This window comes from Rhinoderma darwinii, chromosome 2 (assembly GCF_050947455.1).
Source record: "Rhinoderma darwinii isolate aRhiDar2 chromosome 2, aRhiDar2.hap1, whole genome shotgun sequence".
In the NCBI taxonomy this organism is placed as follows: Eukaryota; Metazoa; Chordata; class Amphibia; order Anura; family Rhinodermatidae; genus Rhinoderma; species Rhinoderma darwinii.
Genome location: NC_134688.1, coordinates 108,811,833 through 108,830,523, shown reverse-complemented (window position 1 = coordinate 108,830,523; position 18,691 = coordinate 108,811,833). Strand labels below are relative to the sequence as shown.

Genomic DNA, 18,691 nt, shown 5'->3' with positions numbered 1-18,691 from the left:
TAAGGACGGAGCCTGGGGATTCGACTTCATTGATATATTCATAGATCTATTATTTATTGCTGCTTAGCGCTCCACCTACATCTTTAGGCCGAATTCACACGAGCATGTTCGGTCCATGATATACAGGAAAACTGTCCCGTACTGTAATCATGTTTTCAGTATGGGACAGTTGTCCGGCAGCGAGGCAGTGACACCTAGCGTCATAGATAACTATAACGCTAGGAGCCCGGCTCTCTGCAGTGTGTTCGGTCCGGGAAATGCTGCAGAAATACGGACCCTATATCACGGACCGAACACGCTCGTGTGAATCCGGCCTAATTGTTTGGATGTCTGCTGTATGCTTTCTAGACATTAGGGCGGCCAAGCTAATTCCGGTAAAACCACCCCCCAGATTATGTAGGATTATAGCTTCACTGATCGAATTCATGGAAAACAATAGGACTAAAGTAACAAACCTGTGATTAACATAATGATTCAGTACATGTTGAGCATCTGTGTTGTGTGTCTTTTTTCTGTTCTCATTTTATTCTAGATTTTTTCTTCACTTGCATAGGAAAACACAATAAATAAAAGCGTACCAAGTTTTACTAATCTAGCGGACTAAGGACAGTTTGGCTATTAAATCCACGTAACAATGTGTATAGCCTAAAGGGGTCTACTGATTTTATGTAAATAAAGTGTATTCATTGTAGGGCTGTATCCACACGAGACGGAAATGCTGCGCAGATTACAATCCCAGCCATGTGGATGAGATTTGAACAAATGTCATCCACAAGCTGCTGAACATTTTCCGAAGAGATATCAAAGCATGCTGCATATTTTTAAATCCGCTGCATGCTCTTTCAGTTCTGGGTGTTCAATGCAGATTTCACCCTTTCCAATTTAGAAAGGGTGAAATCTGCAGCGGATTTTGCGGCAGAAATGCTGCAGATGCACTGCAAAAAATACACAGCCTTTTCAATCCAGCCTAAGGCTAAACTCACGTAGTGTAAATACAGTGGAAATTCTACAGCGTACTACAGTAGTACGATTAAACAAATATCAACCACACTGCAGGAAAAATCAGCATAAAAGATGTGCAGAAACTGACATGCGGTGAGGATTCTCAATCTGCAGCATGTGAATTTCTATTGCGAAAACGCTACAGAAATTCCACACAGAAATTCTGCAGCATATGCGATGCGTGCCAAATTAGTCCTATGGTAAATTCACACATGGCAGATTTGTTGTAGAAATTTCTGTGACTCAAAAATCTGTTCCATAGATATAAACGGTTTGTATCTGCAGCATGTGTATGGATTTCTGCAATCCCATTCAAATGAATAGAGCTGATTTTCATTTGCAGAAATTTTCTGCAACAACTTTGGCTGGGTCTGAATCTACGCCTTGTTCACATAGTGCATATTTGCTGGAAATTTTGCATGCATTTTTTGAGCCAAAACCAGAATAGGATCCAGCAGACAGACCCATAAGGCATTCTTCCGTTCCTGGTTTTGGCTTAAAAAATACATGGTATCCACACACCGCAGATTTTCCCGCAGAGTATTTGCTGCATTTCTGCTGTGTTTCTGCAGAAAAATCTGTATGTGTTATGTGCAGATTTTACCCCTATATGCAACCAGTCTGCCTGTTCACCTTGCCAGTTTCCTGACATTACCAGGAGACACAGTATGCCATATAACTGAGGTACCCTTTGATATCTGGGAAAATGGCAATACATAGCCTGTGTACCTAGACATAACATATTTTGCTATTAGAAGCTTTTTAAAACATTTTCAAAATGAGGTCTACCTTAAATTGTGTTTACATTATCATAAAAGTGCACTTACATGAAAAGCAAATTCTCCAGAGAAGTCATACATGCCACAAGAATGCATTAGACTCAGTGTGTTCCTCACTGATTCTGCACTCAGGACCCGCTCTCCTGTGATGGGACAGATGCCACCATTAGCCAGAGTGGCAGCTATCACACTTCCCGACTGACAGGTCACCTCAATGGAGCACAACTTGAAAGAGAAGAAACATATATTCAGGAGAAAACATACCGTAAATGTCAGAGGATACATTACAAAACAACAGACTCCTTAAAATCCTCAAATCCTAAACATCCGTTTGCAATAATCTGAACCACAGCCCATTGTGAACTGTGCCAACCCCCAGACTACTGATGCAGATTCTTTTTTTCTTGGTTCTCTTACCTGGAAATAGAGATCCAGAGCAGATCCCATGTCAGCGCCTGCTGGAAAACACTATAAGAGAAATTACGTATATGAATGAACAAGGATGTATACAAAATACTGACATTTTTCACAGAGTCAACCCTGTTGGTTTTCAAACATTTCAAGGGAATTTATTAACTTTTTTATGGCAGTTTTCTAGCGTAGAAAAGTTGCAAACGGCACAAAAGTCACAATATGCGGCAGAAATGTCAACATTTGTGCCATTTCCGCTGCTTACGGCACTATTCTCAAAAAAGGGCAGAGCTTAAATTAAGAGGGCAGGGCCATCCGAAGCCCAACACATTTACTATATTTACTCCAGAAACTGGTGTAAACTAACGGAAATCTATGCCAGCTCCTAGCAGTTGCAGCACGGTTCGAAAGTGTCATAATCTTTCCTTATATAATAAATAAGCTTTATTTGCTGAAACCACAGAACCCCTTTTAGCAGGGGCATAAAATAAATCATGGGCCCTCTCCACCAAGGTCACCCTGCACTGTATTTGGTACATAAAAATTGTATAATTGTTTTGGTCTCCACTGTGTTACATGTGTCTTTCTGTAATACACAAATAATGTCACAGCGTAGTAACAATACATTCGATGATGTCACAGTAAAGGGATTATGAAGTTACAGTAGAGGAATCATGCACACAAAAATGTGTAAGTACAGGGATACACCATACAGTAATGTCACAGTACAAAGATATTCCACTCTGAAGTTGCAGCACGGAATTAGTGCAAATAGTAATGTCCCAATATAGAAATAATGCACCAAGTGATGTGATGGCATAAGAGTTATGTACACAGTGATAACAAATTACATTCATAAGGCACATAATGATATCATAGCACAGGAATAATGAACCCCAATGTGTCACCATGCACACTGTGACATACACAGCAGAGGAAAAACACACATTATGATATCATAGTACAGGTATATTGCACACAGTGATGTCACAGTACAGAAGTTTAATGCAAGCAGCAGGGACATAAAGAGTAATAGGGACTCGATTCAGTTTTAAACAGCACCCTTCCATAGTTGAGACTTAGGGCCTGTTCACATCAGCTTTGCCCTTCCGTTGAGGGGTTTCCGTTGGAGGTTTACGTCGTGTTAACCACTCAACGGAAAGGCAAACTGAAACCTTAGCTTTCGTTTCCCTCACCATTAATCTCAATAGTGACGGAAACTTTGATAATGGTTTCCGTTTGTATCCGTTGTGAGAGCGTTACATTTTTCTTGACGGGACCTATAGCGCAGTCTACTTTTTCTTTTAACGGACAGCACACAGACATATAATACACTCGTCTGAATAAGGCCTTATACTGACCAAAATACTGCCGTGTGAAAGTGGACTAAGTGACAGACTGCTGAAATCAGCGTGACTGTCACTTCTTTATGCTGCCCTCAGACTAGACAGCATCAATTTCTGACAGATCCGCTTTAACTTGTTTTGTGTACCATACTCGTCTTCAGTTTATGTTATTTTCTGAAGTCACAATATTTAAAGTAAACTAAGGCAACAAGGATGAAATGTTTTACCTTTTTCTCTTTGAGATAGTATCCAATGGCATAGTTTCGATCACCGGTTTCCTTTTCTGATTGAAAGCTGCAGAACATAGAACACGTGTTGTATTATCAAAGACTGTTTTGAAAGCCTGTTAACCCTTTACATACGAAGCAGGTAAAAAGGGCTCCAGCTTGTGAACCGAAATGTCGCCTTATATGTCCTTGTTGGAAAAATACGTATCTTTATGAATATAGTGTAATTTTTCATGATCAGTCTGGCTAAAATTGACCCTGCCATGCAGTTTGTGACATCATGCTGGTAAATCATGCTGTAGGCAATGTCCTCTGCCATGTAAGTGGATTATCACACATAAAGAAAGTGTCCAAAAGTATTTTCAGGCTATTTAAGGGCATAAGCAAGAAATAAAAAAAGGGTTAATGCAAAAGGGATTTTATGGGTAAGTTTGTGTAGTGAACACAACAGATAGGCAATTCAAGGGGGATGTTCTTACTGCGCTGGTACTACTATTTGACCTATACCATTCTGCTGGAACGATTCAGGGGCATCATTGTCACCACTAGGTATAGGTAGGTTTTAGTGGTGCTGCTGATAATTGATGTGCCATGTGTTTCTATGCTTCAATAATTGAGGCTACTGAATAGCGGCAAGCCATTATTGTGTTTCCTAAGGGCCCATCACACGAACGTGAATCTCGTCCGTGTGCTGTGCATGGAAATCACGCACAGCACACGGACCCATTGACTTCAATGGGGCCGTTCACGATTGCAGGAGTTTTCATGCAGGGGGTGTCTCAGTGGTGTAACTACCGCTGTAGCAGCCGTAGCGGCTGCTATGGTGCCCACAGCATGAGGGGGCCCATGCCGCCCGCCGACACGTCCCCCCCCCTATATTCCCTGTGGCGCAGCTAGCAGCTGGTATGGCTGCTACAGCGTTAGTGAAGCAACTACGGGGCCCGTGCCACCAAGCCCCTAACATTCATGGGCCTGGCGGCACGGGCCCTCTCATGCCCGGTGGCATCTACTAAAACTGTGAGTGGCATTATCTATAGTGGGGGCTCTATCTACATGCGGGGTCTATATATGGGGATGTGGAGCACTATATACAGGGGGAGCTATATGTAGGGCACTATCTACAGAGGTGGGCTATATGTGAAGCACTATCTATAGGGGGAGCTATTTGTAGGGCACTATCTATAGGGCTGGGCTATATGTGGGACACTATATACAGGAGTGGGTTACCTGTGGGTCACGATCTACAGGGGGCTATATGTAGGGCACTATCTATAGGGGAAGCTATATGTAGGGCAGCATGGTGGCTCAGTGGTTAGCACTATTGCCTTGCAGCTCTGGAGTCCATATGTGGAGCACTATCTACAGAGGGCTGTATGTGGGGCACTATCTACAGGGGCTCTATTGGGGTCACTATCTACAGGGGCTCTATTGGGGTCACTATCTACAGGGGGGCTATGGGGACACTATCTACAGGGAGCACGGTGTGTGGGACTATTATAGTTAGAGGTGCAGTGTATGGTGCTATTCTATTTAGATGTGTTGAGAATTTTATCTTCGTTTATAGGTGCAGAAATGTTTTAAAAGTGAGAAGCTGAAGACATCTGAGCAAAAAACTGCAGAAATTGGTCATGGCCGGGGGAAATCCATCATAGAGGTCTGGACCGGAGGGAGAAGAAAAGAGAAAAAGAACTAGAATCTGAGATGAACGGTGAGTCACTTAATGTAAATGTTTATTCTGCCTCTAATCAGTACTGTAGTCACTGTGTGATCTGCAGCGAGATGATGGATGGTATGATTTTTTTTTTTTGTGAAACAGCATCTCCCAGCATATCCTTACTATTCTTCGGGCCATGCTGGGAGCTGTAGTTTTACGTCGTATAAACCTATACGGCAGGGGTTGCACTAAATTGAGCTGTATTTGTTCTGGTGTTGTATATATGTACTGAGCTTTGTTCTGGTGCTATATATTTGTACTGATCTTTGTTCTGATTCTGTATATATGTACTGAGCTTTGTTCTGTTGCTGTATATATGTACTGAGCTTGGTTCTGTTGCTGTATATATGTACTGAGCTTGGTTCTAGTTCTGCATTTATATACTGAGGAAGGAAAGGCATAAATAAAAAAGACTGATGCCTTTCCTTTCTTTTGTGTTCACCCCTGTGGTTGGCTCAAAAAACTGAGACAAAAACTGCATTAAAATTGTGTGTGATCCTGGCCTTAATGGAGTGGATTTAGGACAGTCTAGATTCGACTTGTACATTAGCTGAGGGCTCAATGAACTGAATAGTGATTGTCTCCACACACACAGTACTCTTGCTCTGAACCTGGGAAAGAAAAGTTCAGTAGGAGTGAAAGAGCCACAATAGTATGAGCAGGGGAAATATGTTTTTCACTATATGGGGCTTGGTTGTGGCGAGAATGCCTGCCTGCATTGTCCAATGGAGAAATAAAGAGCTTAAAGGTCTAGAGTTTCTTCTTCAAGTACCTGAGTTAACTTCTTTACACCGGATTATCACAATAATCAAATTGATCGTTAGTCTAAATAGGTATAAAATTAAGGGCCGATTCATTCCTTAATATATCTTTATAGCGGTCAGAGCCCCATTCTTCTGATACAGAAGCCCCTGCACAGACACAGATTTAAAACATAATAGGGCATATTTATTATTACTGTCTCAAATTCAGACAGATTAAAACTAGACCAGGCAGGCAGAAAATTTGCAAAATGTATGACAGTGGTTCACACTTATGGTAATTTGGTGCATCATGTTAGACACTTTTGTCTGTTCTTGCGCCACCTCTTGTTTGGTTTACTTTCAACAACCCCCCCCCATTTTAAACCACACCCTTTCCTCTTAGCCACACCCACTTGTCGGCATGTAAACCAGTTTTTGGCCTCAATTTGAGCCAAAATTCTTGCTCACAATTGGGGAAATGTATTATTGCATTTGCGTTGCAATTATGGTATTCAAAAATTGCGATTTATGGTGCACACTATATTCGTGTATGTGTAATTTGTAACTTTTTTATGTTTTAGGCTGCTCTCGCCACTTTTTAAAAGGGGGCAAAAGTTTGTTTGAGGGGGTGGACCGCCATTGTTCCAACAGATATACCATAATTAACACTAGAAATTGAGGTAAATTTTGGCGCAAATCTATGCCTGCTCATGGCAGGTAAAGATTTCAGCTGCTAGGTCACAAACAGCCAAGGATGCGCCAAATTTATTAAGAGACGTGCGCCTCTTAATAAATTTGGAGTATCTTACTGCAACATAATTTGGTTTTAGATTGATGTATGAAACGCCGGTCTAAGTAAAACTCCCCCTATGTATAGTAAACCTGCCGCCTGTCTGCAACTGCCACTAGAGGGTGCTTAGGAGCGTACTGCATACTTTTATACATTGAACTGAATTCTCACAGTATGTAGTAGGCTGCTCAGCTCCCTCTAGAGGTGGCTGCAACAAGTCACAGTGTTAAGTTTTAAATTTATATCTATGTAGGAGATTTGGAAAAATAGAGCACCAACCGTTATAAAGATATATTATGGAATTTATCAGCAGAGATTTTGAGAAGTAAAAATAACATGGTGTTAAAAGGTGGACATTCACTTTAAGAGAAATAATACAAACATACATACACAGACTCACAAAGGCATACAAATATACATAATATACATAGATAAGCAGAACAGCAATATGGCAATCAATTTGTGTAAGGCTTTAAGATTTGTGACAGGATAATTACAGTAGGACATGCGAGCCCTCCACACTTGACTCTGGCGCCCAGACTGATACATCAGTTGTCCTTACATTGAATTGCTGAAGCCAATGAATTCGTTTCCTGACATCCTTTTCAAAAATTGCATTATCTTGAGAACAGAAAAAAAGAGAACTTAAACGTATTCTGGAAAGGACATTGTATAAACCCTCTTAACCAGGATACTATTATGAGCATGATTGCAACGTAGAATTGGTTTATGGTCATTTCGATCTGCAGATTCCCCTGAACTAAACTGATACACTGGGGCTGATTTTATAACATTGTCTTAAATTTAGACACTTTAGAATATGACATGATGCAACAAATTTATCACAGTGACCCATGCCGAAGGATACATTTGGCACATCTTTAGACACTTTTGTCTAACTTGAATTCCCATTGGAGCTGATTTAGTTTGCAGCTAATATTTGAACCAGAAAATATCTAAAAAATTGCCAAAGCGTACTTAAACAAGCCCAAATCACATCCTTTTTCTACAAATACAAACTACTGTTTTGAGCATAGCAGAAAAAAATATTCTGACGCACACAAATAAGCGCATGACTAGAGAGAACAGAGGCACAGCAAGCGTAATAAATCTGCCCACTCAATTATGCCTAGCGTAATGCACATAAAAACAGTATTCAATTTGGTGTTCTCTGGATAACTGTAAAAGCCCTGCCCTAGGCAGTGTATACATATTGATATTTTCCAGACAGTATAGAAATTTTGCCCCAAGTATTCCTTTATGTAAAACAGCACTTCTCATAGCACTGGAGATCTGCAGTGTGCTTATTGTATGCAATGGATGACGTCTCATGGATAAAGGGCCCTACGCATTAGATACAGTAGAAAGCTTATTTGGGATAACAGTAATTTCCCCAACTTCTCTATGAACAATTGCAGTTTTTGTACTAACCCTTCATCACCTGGAAATAATATACTCAGTATACGTTTTTATGCGTACATAAGGCCCCATTCACATCGCGTTAAGGCACTACGTTTATCGCGTACGTCGGGAAAGCTCCCGACGTACAAGTTAAATGTGTCCATAGGGCTTCATCCCGACATAGACCAAAAAAGTGTCCTATTGGCCTGCGTCAGGCTGGTATACGTCGGTATACCAGTTTTTTTTTTAAGGATGGAATAGCGTAGTAGACTACGCTATTCCATCCTGAGGGATCCCGCAGAAAAAAACATATACCATACGGTGTATGTTTTTTAACACGGGAGCCTATGGGTGACGGCTGCCAATGTATGGCATCCGCCACAGGTATACGTTAAACGTATGTGGACAGTGAAGTCAGGAGCTTCCATAGCGTTGGAGTCCCTGGGCAGAGCGCTGGCTCTGTCCAGGGATTTTGGCCCCTGGAAAACTCCTGAAGTCACTGTCCATATATATATATATATATATATATATATATATATATATATATATATAATATATAAAGTTCCCTATCGCTGGATTCCCCAGCAGAGCATTAGGTGATGCTCCGCCCAGAGACTCTAGCACTCATCCTGACGTCACAGTCCATAAATGGACAGTGACTTCAGGAGTTTTGCCAAGGCCGGTCCTGGGGCAATGTATCCCACTGTATGCCATACAGTGGGATATGTTTGGTCCTTTTGTCAGAGGCATACGTCTGGGGTCTTCCCGACGTATACCTCTAACGGAAGCCCCTAACGTGATGTGAATAGGGCCTTAACTACATGATTTCATATTTCAGCTGGTTTACATGTACATGCCCATGAAAAGTAATGGCGCTATATAAATAGTTGATGTTACATTGACGAAACTCGCAATATGTGTGCGTAGTATGGCTCCCATTTTTGGTTTCTTGTATTTCCACTAAAGTGTTTTCCATTGCAGACTAAAATAGTTGTTTTTGAGACAGAATAAATGATAAACAGGGTGGGGGCAGAGGTGGAGATTAGTAATTGAAGATGTGCAGTTTAATAGACACGTCTGTTCTACACCGGTGTAGATATTGGGGTCTTGTACCACTTATAAGAGCATAAGTTTGACTATCACTTTGCACTTTGGTGAACCTGGCAGTGCATACTCCAACAATGTAATAAAAAGCTTCAAGCACCAGCCATCCTATGTGTGTGTATGTATATTTTAGGTTCTCAGAATCAATGACAGTAGAGATGTTTATTGCGTTGTGTCAAGAAAAGTGATGTGCTGCATTGTGTCTAGAATTGCAATGTCAGCCCTTGTGTTGTAATTGTGAGCTGGAAGATTTCTGGTTTACTAAAGACTGGGTGCTGTAAGGACATGTTTACATGTCTTGTAATATAGTGGATGGGAATATTCATCTTCTCCTTGTAGGGAGATATTTCAGATACAAGTTTAGAGGCTCCTAACCAGTAAGAGAAAGACGCTAAGAACAATAAGACGACGCATAATGACACTGTTGTACATCATCACATGTTCTAAATAAAAAGTAGCTGTATAAGTAATGTATAGACTGCATATACTGTCTTTATTTGGGGGGCAGAATACAGATTATTACCAGGACTATGGGTACACATGGGTGGATTATCCTCAGGACATGTAGTAGGTATCCCCCACACTTTTATGTCTGTTTACCTGCCTATGTTTATGCCGGGTACCTATATCAATAGAACAAAGGTATGCTCCCTGATAGAGGGGCCCAGCATTGTATGTACATGTGAACCCAGAGGATAGTTGTTCAATCTCCGCTCAGAAAATTGAATGTGAAGATAACCCAGCGGCGTAGCTAGGGGGGGGGGCAGGCGGGGCATGTGCCCCGGGCACCAGAGGCGTAGCTAGGTTCTCCTGCACCCAGGGCAAAGATTCAGATTGCCCCCCAACTTATTTCCCGACATCTCCTTCCCCTCGCCATGTTTGCTTTCTCTACCAATCAATGAGGTGTCATTTTTTTTAACAATTTTTTTAATGTAATTCGAGCATAAAAGCATATTTATACATTTTACAAGCGATATAGTTATATAATGTAATTAACATAAAAATAAATTAAAAGAAAATAAATTAAAGAGGCCACACACAGCCCCCTGTAGATAGCGCCACACACAGCCCCCTGTAGATAGTGCCACACACATCCCCCCTTGTAAATAGCACCACACAGCTCCCCTTGTAGATAGTGCCACACACAGCCCACTGCCCCTTTGTAAATAGCGCCACACCTCGCCCTTGTAAATAGTGTCACATTCCCCCCCTTATAAATAGTTCCATACTCCCCCCCTTGTACTTAGCGCCACACTGTAAACAGAGCGGTGAGCGGTAGCCTACCGCTACCACTCTCCGCTCTGCCTGGTGTGACTTACCGGAGGAGCCGAGGAGGTCATGCGGCGCAGGCAGCGGCGGAGTTCCTTCTGACTAGGGTTGGTGACAGCCAGGGCCGGCCTTAGCTTGGATGGTGCCCTGTGCGGGACTCTCTATTACCGCCCCCTACACAAACCAAAAATTAACCACATATATGGACACGCTGGAACATATATACTGTACATACATAAAGACAGATATTTAGACATACAGGCAAATATACATACACACATTCTGGAATACATACATACATACAGGTAAATATATAGACGTACAGACACATATACGCACACACACCGGCAGATAAATACACAGACAGGGACATATACAAATACATAAAAGGCACAAATATACAAGCAAAAAGACACATTCACAAACAGACCCATATATACCCAGTACAGATATTGGTTTAGATTTCACATGCAGCCCTATGTAACACCACGGATAACACAGTAATAACTGAGTACAGATAATGTAGTAGTGTTACCTGCAGTCCTATGTAACGCCACAGATAACACAGTGATAACTCTCGGAGTATAGATAATGTAGTAGTGTTACCTGCAGTCCCATTTTACACCACAGATAATACACAGTAATAACTGAGTACAGATAATGTAGTAGATGTAACCTGCAGTCCTATGTAACAACACAGATAATGTAAATGATACCTGCAGTCCTATGTAACACCACAGATAACACAGTGATAACTCTCAGTACAGATAATGTAGTTATGTCACCTGCAGTCCTATGTAACATCACAGATAACACAATGATAATGTTCTGAGTACAGATAATATAGTTATGTCACCTGCAGTCCTATGTAACATCACAGATAACACAGTGATAATGTTCTGAGTACAGATAATGTAGTAGTGTTACCTGCAGTCCTATGTAACACCACAGATAACACAGTGATAACTCTCGGAGTATAGATAATGTAGTAGTGTTACCTGCAGTACCATTTTACACGACAGATAATACACAGTAATAACTGAGTACAGATAAGGTAGTAGATGTAACCTGCAGTCCTATGTAACAACACAGATAATGTAAATGATACCTGCAGTCCTATGTAACACCACAGATAACACAGTGATAACTCTCAGTACAGATAATATAGTTATGTCACCTGCAGTCCTATGTAACACCACAGATAACACAGTGATAATGTTCTGAGTACAGATAATATAGTAGTGTTACCTGCAGTCCTATGTAACACCACAGATCACAGTGATAACTCTCTGAGTACAGATAATGTAGTAGATGTGAGACACACACACACACACACACACACACACACACACACACACACACACACACACACACACACACACACAATCACAGAGACACATACTGTATACACACTACACACACATATACACACAGACACTTACCATGTCTCCTTGCTGACAGGATCACAGGTTTCTTTCAGGACGGGCTGTGGGTGGAGCTTCCTCCTCTGCTTCTCGGCTGTTATTTACTCCGTGTGTGTAACAGCAGAGCACAGAGTAGAGGCAGAGCCCAGTAGTGCCCCCTACATGCTGGGAGGGTGCAGCATAGGATTGGACCAGTCCAGTCCCCTGACGTGAGTAATCTGATCTGATGTCACTGACGTGAGGTCAGGTGACAGGTAAGGTGACTGGACTGGTCCACTCCCTGGCCGTCACAGACCCCAGTCAGAACGCCGCTGCGTGATTTCCTGGCTCTTCCTAAAGCTGCTGCAGGTGTCCGACATACAGGGCGCCTATCAGCAGCAATCAGCTGCTCTGCGGTGCCCCCCTTCCCTACCACCTATTAATCAGAAGTACACTCTATACATTGTTAATGTGCTAAATGACTATTCTAGCTGCAAAAGTCTGTTTTTTAATGCAATATCTACATAGGTGTATAGAGGCCCATTTCCAGCAACCATCACTCCAGTGTTCTAATGTTACATTGTGTTTGCTAACTGTGTTAGAAGGCTAATGGATGATTAGAAAACACTTGAAAACCCTTGTGCAATTATGTTAGCACCGCTGTAAACAGTTTTGCTGTTTAGAGGAGCTATAAAACTGACCTTCCTTTGAGCTAGTTGAGAATCTGGAGCATTACATTTGTGGGTTCGATTAAACTCTCAAAATGGCTAGAAAAAGAGAGCTTCCATGTGAAACTCGACTGTCTATTCTTGTTCTTAGAAATTAAGGCTATTCCATGCGAGAAAATGCCAAGAAACTGAAGATTTCCTACAACGGTGTGTACTACTCCCTTCAGAGGACAGCACAAACAGGCTCTAACTGCCCCGCTGCACAACTGAGCAACAAGACAAGTACATTAGAGTCTCTAGTTTGAGAAATAGACGCCTCACAGTTCCTCAGCTGGCAGCTTCATTAAATAGTACCCGCAAAACACCAGTGTCAACGTCTACAGTGAAGAGGCGACTCCGGGATGCTGGCCTTCAGGGCAAAGTGGCAAAGAAAAAGCCATATCTGAGACTGGCTAATAAAAGGAAAAGATTAATATGGGCAAAAGCACACAGACATTGGACAGAGGAAGATTGGAAAAAAGTGTTATGGACAGACGAATCGAAGTTTGAGGTGTTTGGATCACACAGAAGAACATTTGTGAGACGCAGAACAACTGAAAAGATGCTGGAAGAGTGCCTGACGCCATCTGTCAAGCATGGTGGAGGTAATGTGATGGCCTGGGGTTGCTTTGGTGCTGGTAAAGTGGGAGATTTGTACAAGGTAAAAGGGATTTTGAATAAGGAAGGCTATCACTCCATTTTGCAACGCCATGCCATACCCTGTGGACAGCGCTTGATTGGAGCCAATTTCATCCTACAACAGGACAATGACCCAAAGCACACCTCCAAATTATGCAAGAACTATTTAGGGAAGAAGCAGGCAGCTGGTATTCTATCTGTAATGGAGTGGCCATCGCAGTCACCAGATCTCAACCCCATAGAGCTGTTGTGGGAGCAGCTTGACCGTATGGTTCGCAAGAAGTGCCCATCAAGCCAATCCAACTTGTGGGAGGGCCTTCTGGAAGCATGGGGTGAAATTTCTCCCGATTACCTCAGCAAATTAACAGCTAGAGTGCCAAAGGTCTGCAATGCTGTAATTGCTGCAAATGGAGCATTCTTTGCCGAAAGCAAAGTTTGAAGGAGAAAATTATTATTTCAAATAAAAATCATTATTTCTAACCTTGTCAATGTCTTGACTATATTTTCTAGTCATTTTGCAACTCATTTGATAAATATAAGTGTGAGTTTTCATGGAAAACACAAACTTTTGAACGGTAGTGTATATATGTTAGTGTGTGTGTGTGTGTGTGTGTGTGTGTGTCTCTGCATGTGTTTGTCTCTTACATCTACTACATTATCTGTACTCAGAGAGTTATCACTGTGTTATCTGTGGTGTTACATAGAATTGCAGGTAACATCTACTGAATTATCTGTACTACTACTACATTATCTATACTCCGAGAGTTATCACTGTGTTATCTGTGATGTTACATAGGACTGCAGGTGACATAACTACATTATCTGTACTCAGAACATTATCACTGTGTTATCTGTGGTGTTACATAGGACTGCAGGTAATATCTACATTATCTGTGGTGTTACATAGGACTGCAGGTAACACTACTACATTATCTGTACTCAGAGAATTATCACTGTGTTATCTGTGGTGTTACATAGGACTACAGGTAACACTACTACATTACCTGTACTCAGTTATTACTGTGTGTTATCTGTGGTGTTACTTAGCACTGCACGTGAAATCTACAACAATATGTGTATTCGGAGAGTTATCACTGTGTTATCTGTGGTGTAACATGGGACTGCAGGTAACACTACTACATTATCTCTGTACTCCATTATTACTGTGTGTTATCTGTGGTGTTACATAGGACTGCAGGTAACACTACTACATTATCTGTACTCAGTTATTACTGTGTGTTATCTGTGGTGTTACATAGGACTGCAGATAACACTACTACATTATCTGTACTCAGTTATTACTGTGTGTTATCTGTGGTGTTACATAGGACTGCAGGTGAAATTGTAAAGGATGGAGTGGACAGAAGTTAATGTTTATAATAATTTTCTTTCTTTAATAAAATATAGACTTAGGAGTTGTGTACATAATTGTGATGAAGCAATAGTAGGATTAGATAAGTATACGTGGCAAGATGGCCCCTGAACAGGGACTACGCACTAATAAAATAACAAGTCACTTCCTGGTATGAACGAACTATGAACTATGAAGACATATCTAAAGGACCAGATAAGGGTGAACCTATCCAAGGATGACACAAGTAACAAGAGGCTTACAGTGATACGTGCTTTTATAAAAGTGTGATAACATGTACCCACCCCCAGGAGAAAGGAGATATAGAACAAATGTGTGTAATAAAGCATGTGATGGTTTAGTGTGATGGCCAGCAGTTTTACACAAGGATGCATGATCTGTGCAACACATAATATTGGAAGAACTGTAAAAGTACCACAGAAGCACACACCCAGACCTATATATCCGTTCCAGAGACTGCAGATAGACTATATTCAACTACCCAAAGTTGGTACCTATGAGTATGTGCTTGTTTGTATTGATCTCTTTTCAGGATGGCCAGAAGCTTTTCCAGTAACCAAAGCTACAGCCGTAGCCACAGCAAAGAAACTGATCAACGAGGTGGTGTGCAGATATGGAGTTCCAGAGATGATCGAGAGCGACAGAGGAACTCATTTTACGGGTGAAATCATGAACCATGTGTTGTCAGCTCTAGGCATAAGTCAAGCCCTACATACACCATACCATCCACAAAGCAGTGGGAAGGTTGAGAGACTAAATGGGACTCACAAATTGAAAATCCAAAAAGCAATGGTAGAGACCGGGAAACCATGGACCGAGTGTCTACCATTAGCCTTGTTCTCAGTAAGATACACGCCCACAAAAAGAACAGGTCTCAGCCCATATGAGAGCTTATTTGGGTCGGCTCCCAGATTAGGATGTTATTTTCCACAGGTGCTCCAAATGCAGTATGGTAGACTAACAGATTATGTATCAACGCTGAACAAACAATTGACCAAGGTGCATGCACAAGTCTTTGCTTCCATTCCAGGTCCTGATTCAGTTGAAGGGACGTATAAGCTAGAACCAGGAGATTGGGTCATTGTCAAAAGACACGTGAGGAAGAGCCTTGAGCCACGGTTTGATGGTCCTTTTCAAGTTTTGCTCGTTACAAGCACCTCAGTGAAGCTCGAAGGAAAGGCAAGCTGGATTCACGCCAGTCATTGTAAAAAGGTTCTTCAGCCAGAAGAATGAAGATCTTTGCGGTTGTTGCGGCGGTTGTTGCGTGTGCTCTTATACAAAAAGGCAGAACTGCTACTCCTGTACACGTAATCAGTACAGAATCACTGGAACAGTTCAGGACAGGGTGGGCGAATGCCACAGTGATAGAAAGCAGGGTAACTACACCTGTAAGGCCAATGCCCCGTGTTATACTACAAATGTGACTACAACCGAAGGGACTTGGAAAAAAGGACCACATGGAGGGACTGTGTACCTTCACATAGACAAAACAGCCAATATTAGCATACAAGAAGAGACGCCGGGGCTGTTGCTTTGTTGTTATGAACCAGATTTACAGTATCTACAGAAATATACAACCAGTAAAAATAGAAACGAAATGATAAATAAGACTTATGAAAGATGCAACAAGGAGAGGCTCAACTCTACGATTGTAATAAAAGAAACTGATGGGATGATATTATGTATGAATAATAGCCAAATAAGAAATAGAATATATTTTGTATTTTTTGATAACAATTTTAAGAGATAGTTTTAAGCCACATATAACAGTACAAAGTCTGGAAAGAATCCCACACACTTGTAAGAGCGCTGTAACCCAACAGCAGAAAAAGAATGTACACTTCAATATTTCCTTCCCTGAATCCCCCAGCTGTCATAGACAAAAAAGAGAATGGTATGACCCACTATTAGGAGGGGCGGGAATGGGATTAGGAGTATTGAATGGTATACAGTTAGAAACAGTTATGAACAAATTAAACTCAGTGGAGATGACACATCTACTGCATTAAGGATAGGTGCGTCATGGTTACCTACTACCTTTGACTTACAGCAAAAAGGGTTAACTATACTAGGGACGCTTTACAAGGTCTAGCTGACCAGTTAGGACCCACATCTACTATGACTTTCCAGAACCGTATGGCCCTTGATATGATACTAGCAGAAAAAGGAGGCGTTTGTGCCATGATAGGTACTACCTGTTGTACTTTTATTCCAGATAACACAGGACCAAACGGCAAAGTAACCATGGCAATCAAACAGATTGTTTCTTTATCCGAGGAATTAAAACGAAATTCAGGTTTCACAGACCCATGGGATCAGTATTTCTCATGGTTAACCGGATGGCAGAAAATTCTGGCCCAAATTGGGATTGTAATCTTAATTTTTTCTAGTACTTTTCGCAGTTATTGCTTGTTGTGTATTACCATGTATAAAGAAATTAATGACTAAAACTATAACTGAAGTAACTCCCACTTTTATGTTTTCTTCAGAAATTGAAGGACTTTTACCAACTCCATCCATGAAAACAACCACCCTTTATCGAGACTATTGTTCTGAAGATGAATAGATAGTGTAGGGTGTGCACCGACTCTTTAAGTCCATCTACAAAGGGAGGTCTCCTAATAGGGGAGGCTCGTCTCAAACTGGTGAAAAAATCCTTTTACTCCCCTTTCCCAGAGCATGGACACACTTAGGTTAAGAAATGAAGAAAATAATGATAAAAGGGGGGACTGTGAAGGATGGAGTGGACAGAAGTTAATGTTTATAATAATTTTCTTTCTTTAATAAAATATAGACTTAGGAGTTGTGTACATAATTGTGATGAAGCAATAGTAGGATTAGATAAGTATACGTGGCAAGATGGCCCCTGAACAGGGACTACGCACTAATAAAATAACAAGTCACTTCCTGGTATGAACGAACTATGAACTATGAAGACATATCTAAAGGACCAGATAAGGGTGAACCTATCCAAGGATGACACAAGTAACAAGAGGCTTACAGTGATACGTGCTTTTATAAAAGTGTGATAACATGTACTCACCCCCAGGAGAAAGGAGATATAGAACAAATGTGTGTAATAAAGCAGTGACGCCTCTCCTGATGCTGAGTAAGGAGCTTTGTACCAGACTCTGTGTGGTGTGATTCCTTTCGTACGAACTCAGCGTATTATCCCTGCCGGTTGAGACTGATTAGTACCCGAACAAAATCTACAACAATATCTGTACTCGGTATATATGGGTCTGTTTGTGAATGTGTCTTTTTGCTTGTATATTTGTGCCTTTTATGTATTTGTATATGTCGCTGTCTGTGTATTTATCTGCCGGTGTGTGTGCGTATATGTGTCTGTATGTCTATATATTTACCTGTATGTATGTATTCCAGAATGTGTGTATGTATATTTGCCTGTATGTCTAAATATCTGTCTTTATGTATGTACAGTATATATGTTCCAGCGTGTCCATATATGTGGTTAATTTTTGGTTTGTGTAGGGGGCGGCAATAAAGAGTCCTGCACAGGGCGCCATCCAAGCTAAGGCCGGCCCTGGCTGTCACCAACCCTAGTCAGAAGGAACTCCGCCGCTGCCTGCGCCGCATGACCTCCTCGGCTCCTCCGGTAAGTCACACCAGGCAGAGCGGAGAGCGGTAGGCTACCGCTCACTGCTCTGTTTACAGTGTGGCGCTAAGTACAAGGGGGGAGTGTGGCGCTTTTTAAAAGGGGGGGGGAAATGTGGCACTATTTAAAAGGGGGGGAGTGTGGTGCTATTTACAAAGGGGCAGCGGG

The 18,691-nt window shown here is 41.5% G+C and overlaps 1 protein-coding gene across 3 annotated transcripts in view; it reads right to left on the bottom strand.

Annotated features, from left to right (window-relative positions):
- GLS2 (glutaminase 2) overlaps positions 1-18,691 on the bottom strand; it is a 155,349-nt gene that overhangs the window by 31,675 nt on the left and 104,983 nt on the right. For all 3 annotated transcript variants that reach the window (XM_075852092.1, XM_075852093.1, XM_075852094.1), the window contains 4 exons: positions 7,575-7,633; positions 3,766-3,832; positions 2,199-2,249; positions 1,830-2,006 (listed from right to left, as the gene is read on the bottom strand). In XM_075852092.1, coding sequence (XP_075708207.1) covers positions 1,830-2,006; positions 2,199-2,249; positions 3,766-3,832; positions 7,575-7,633 — 354 coding nt within the window. The remainder of the gene's footprint in view (positions 1-1,829; positions 2,007-2,198; positions 2,250-3,765; positions 3,833-7,574; positions 7,634-18,691) is intronic.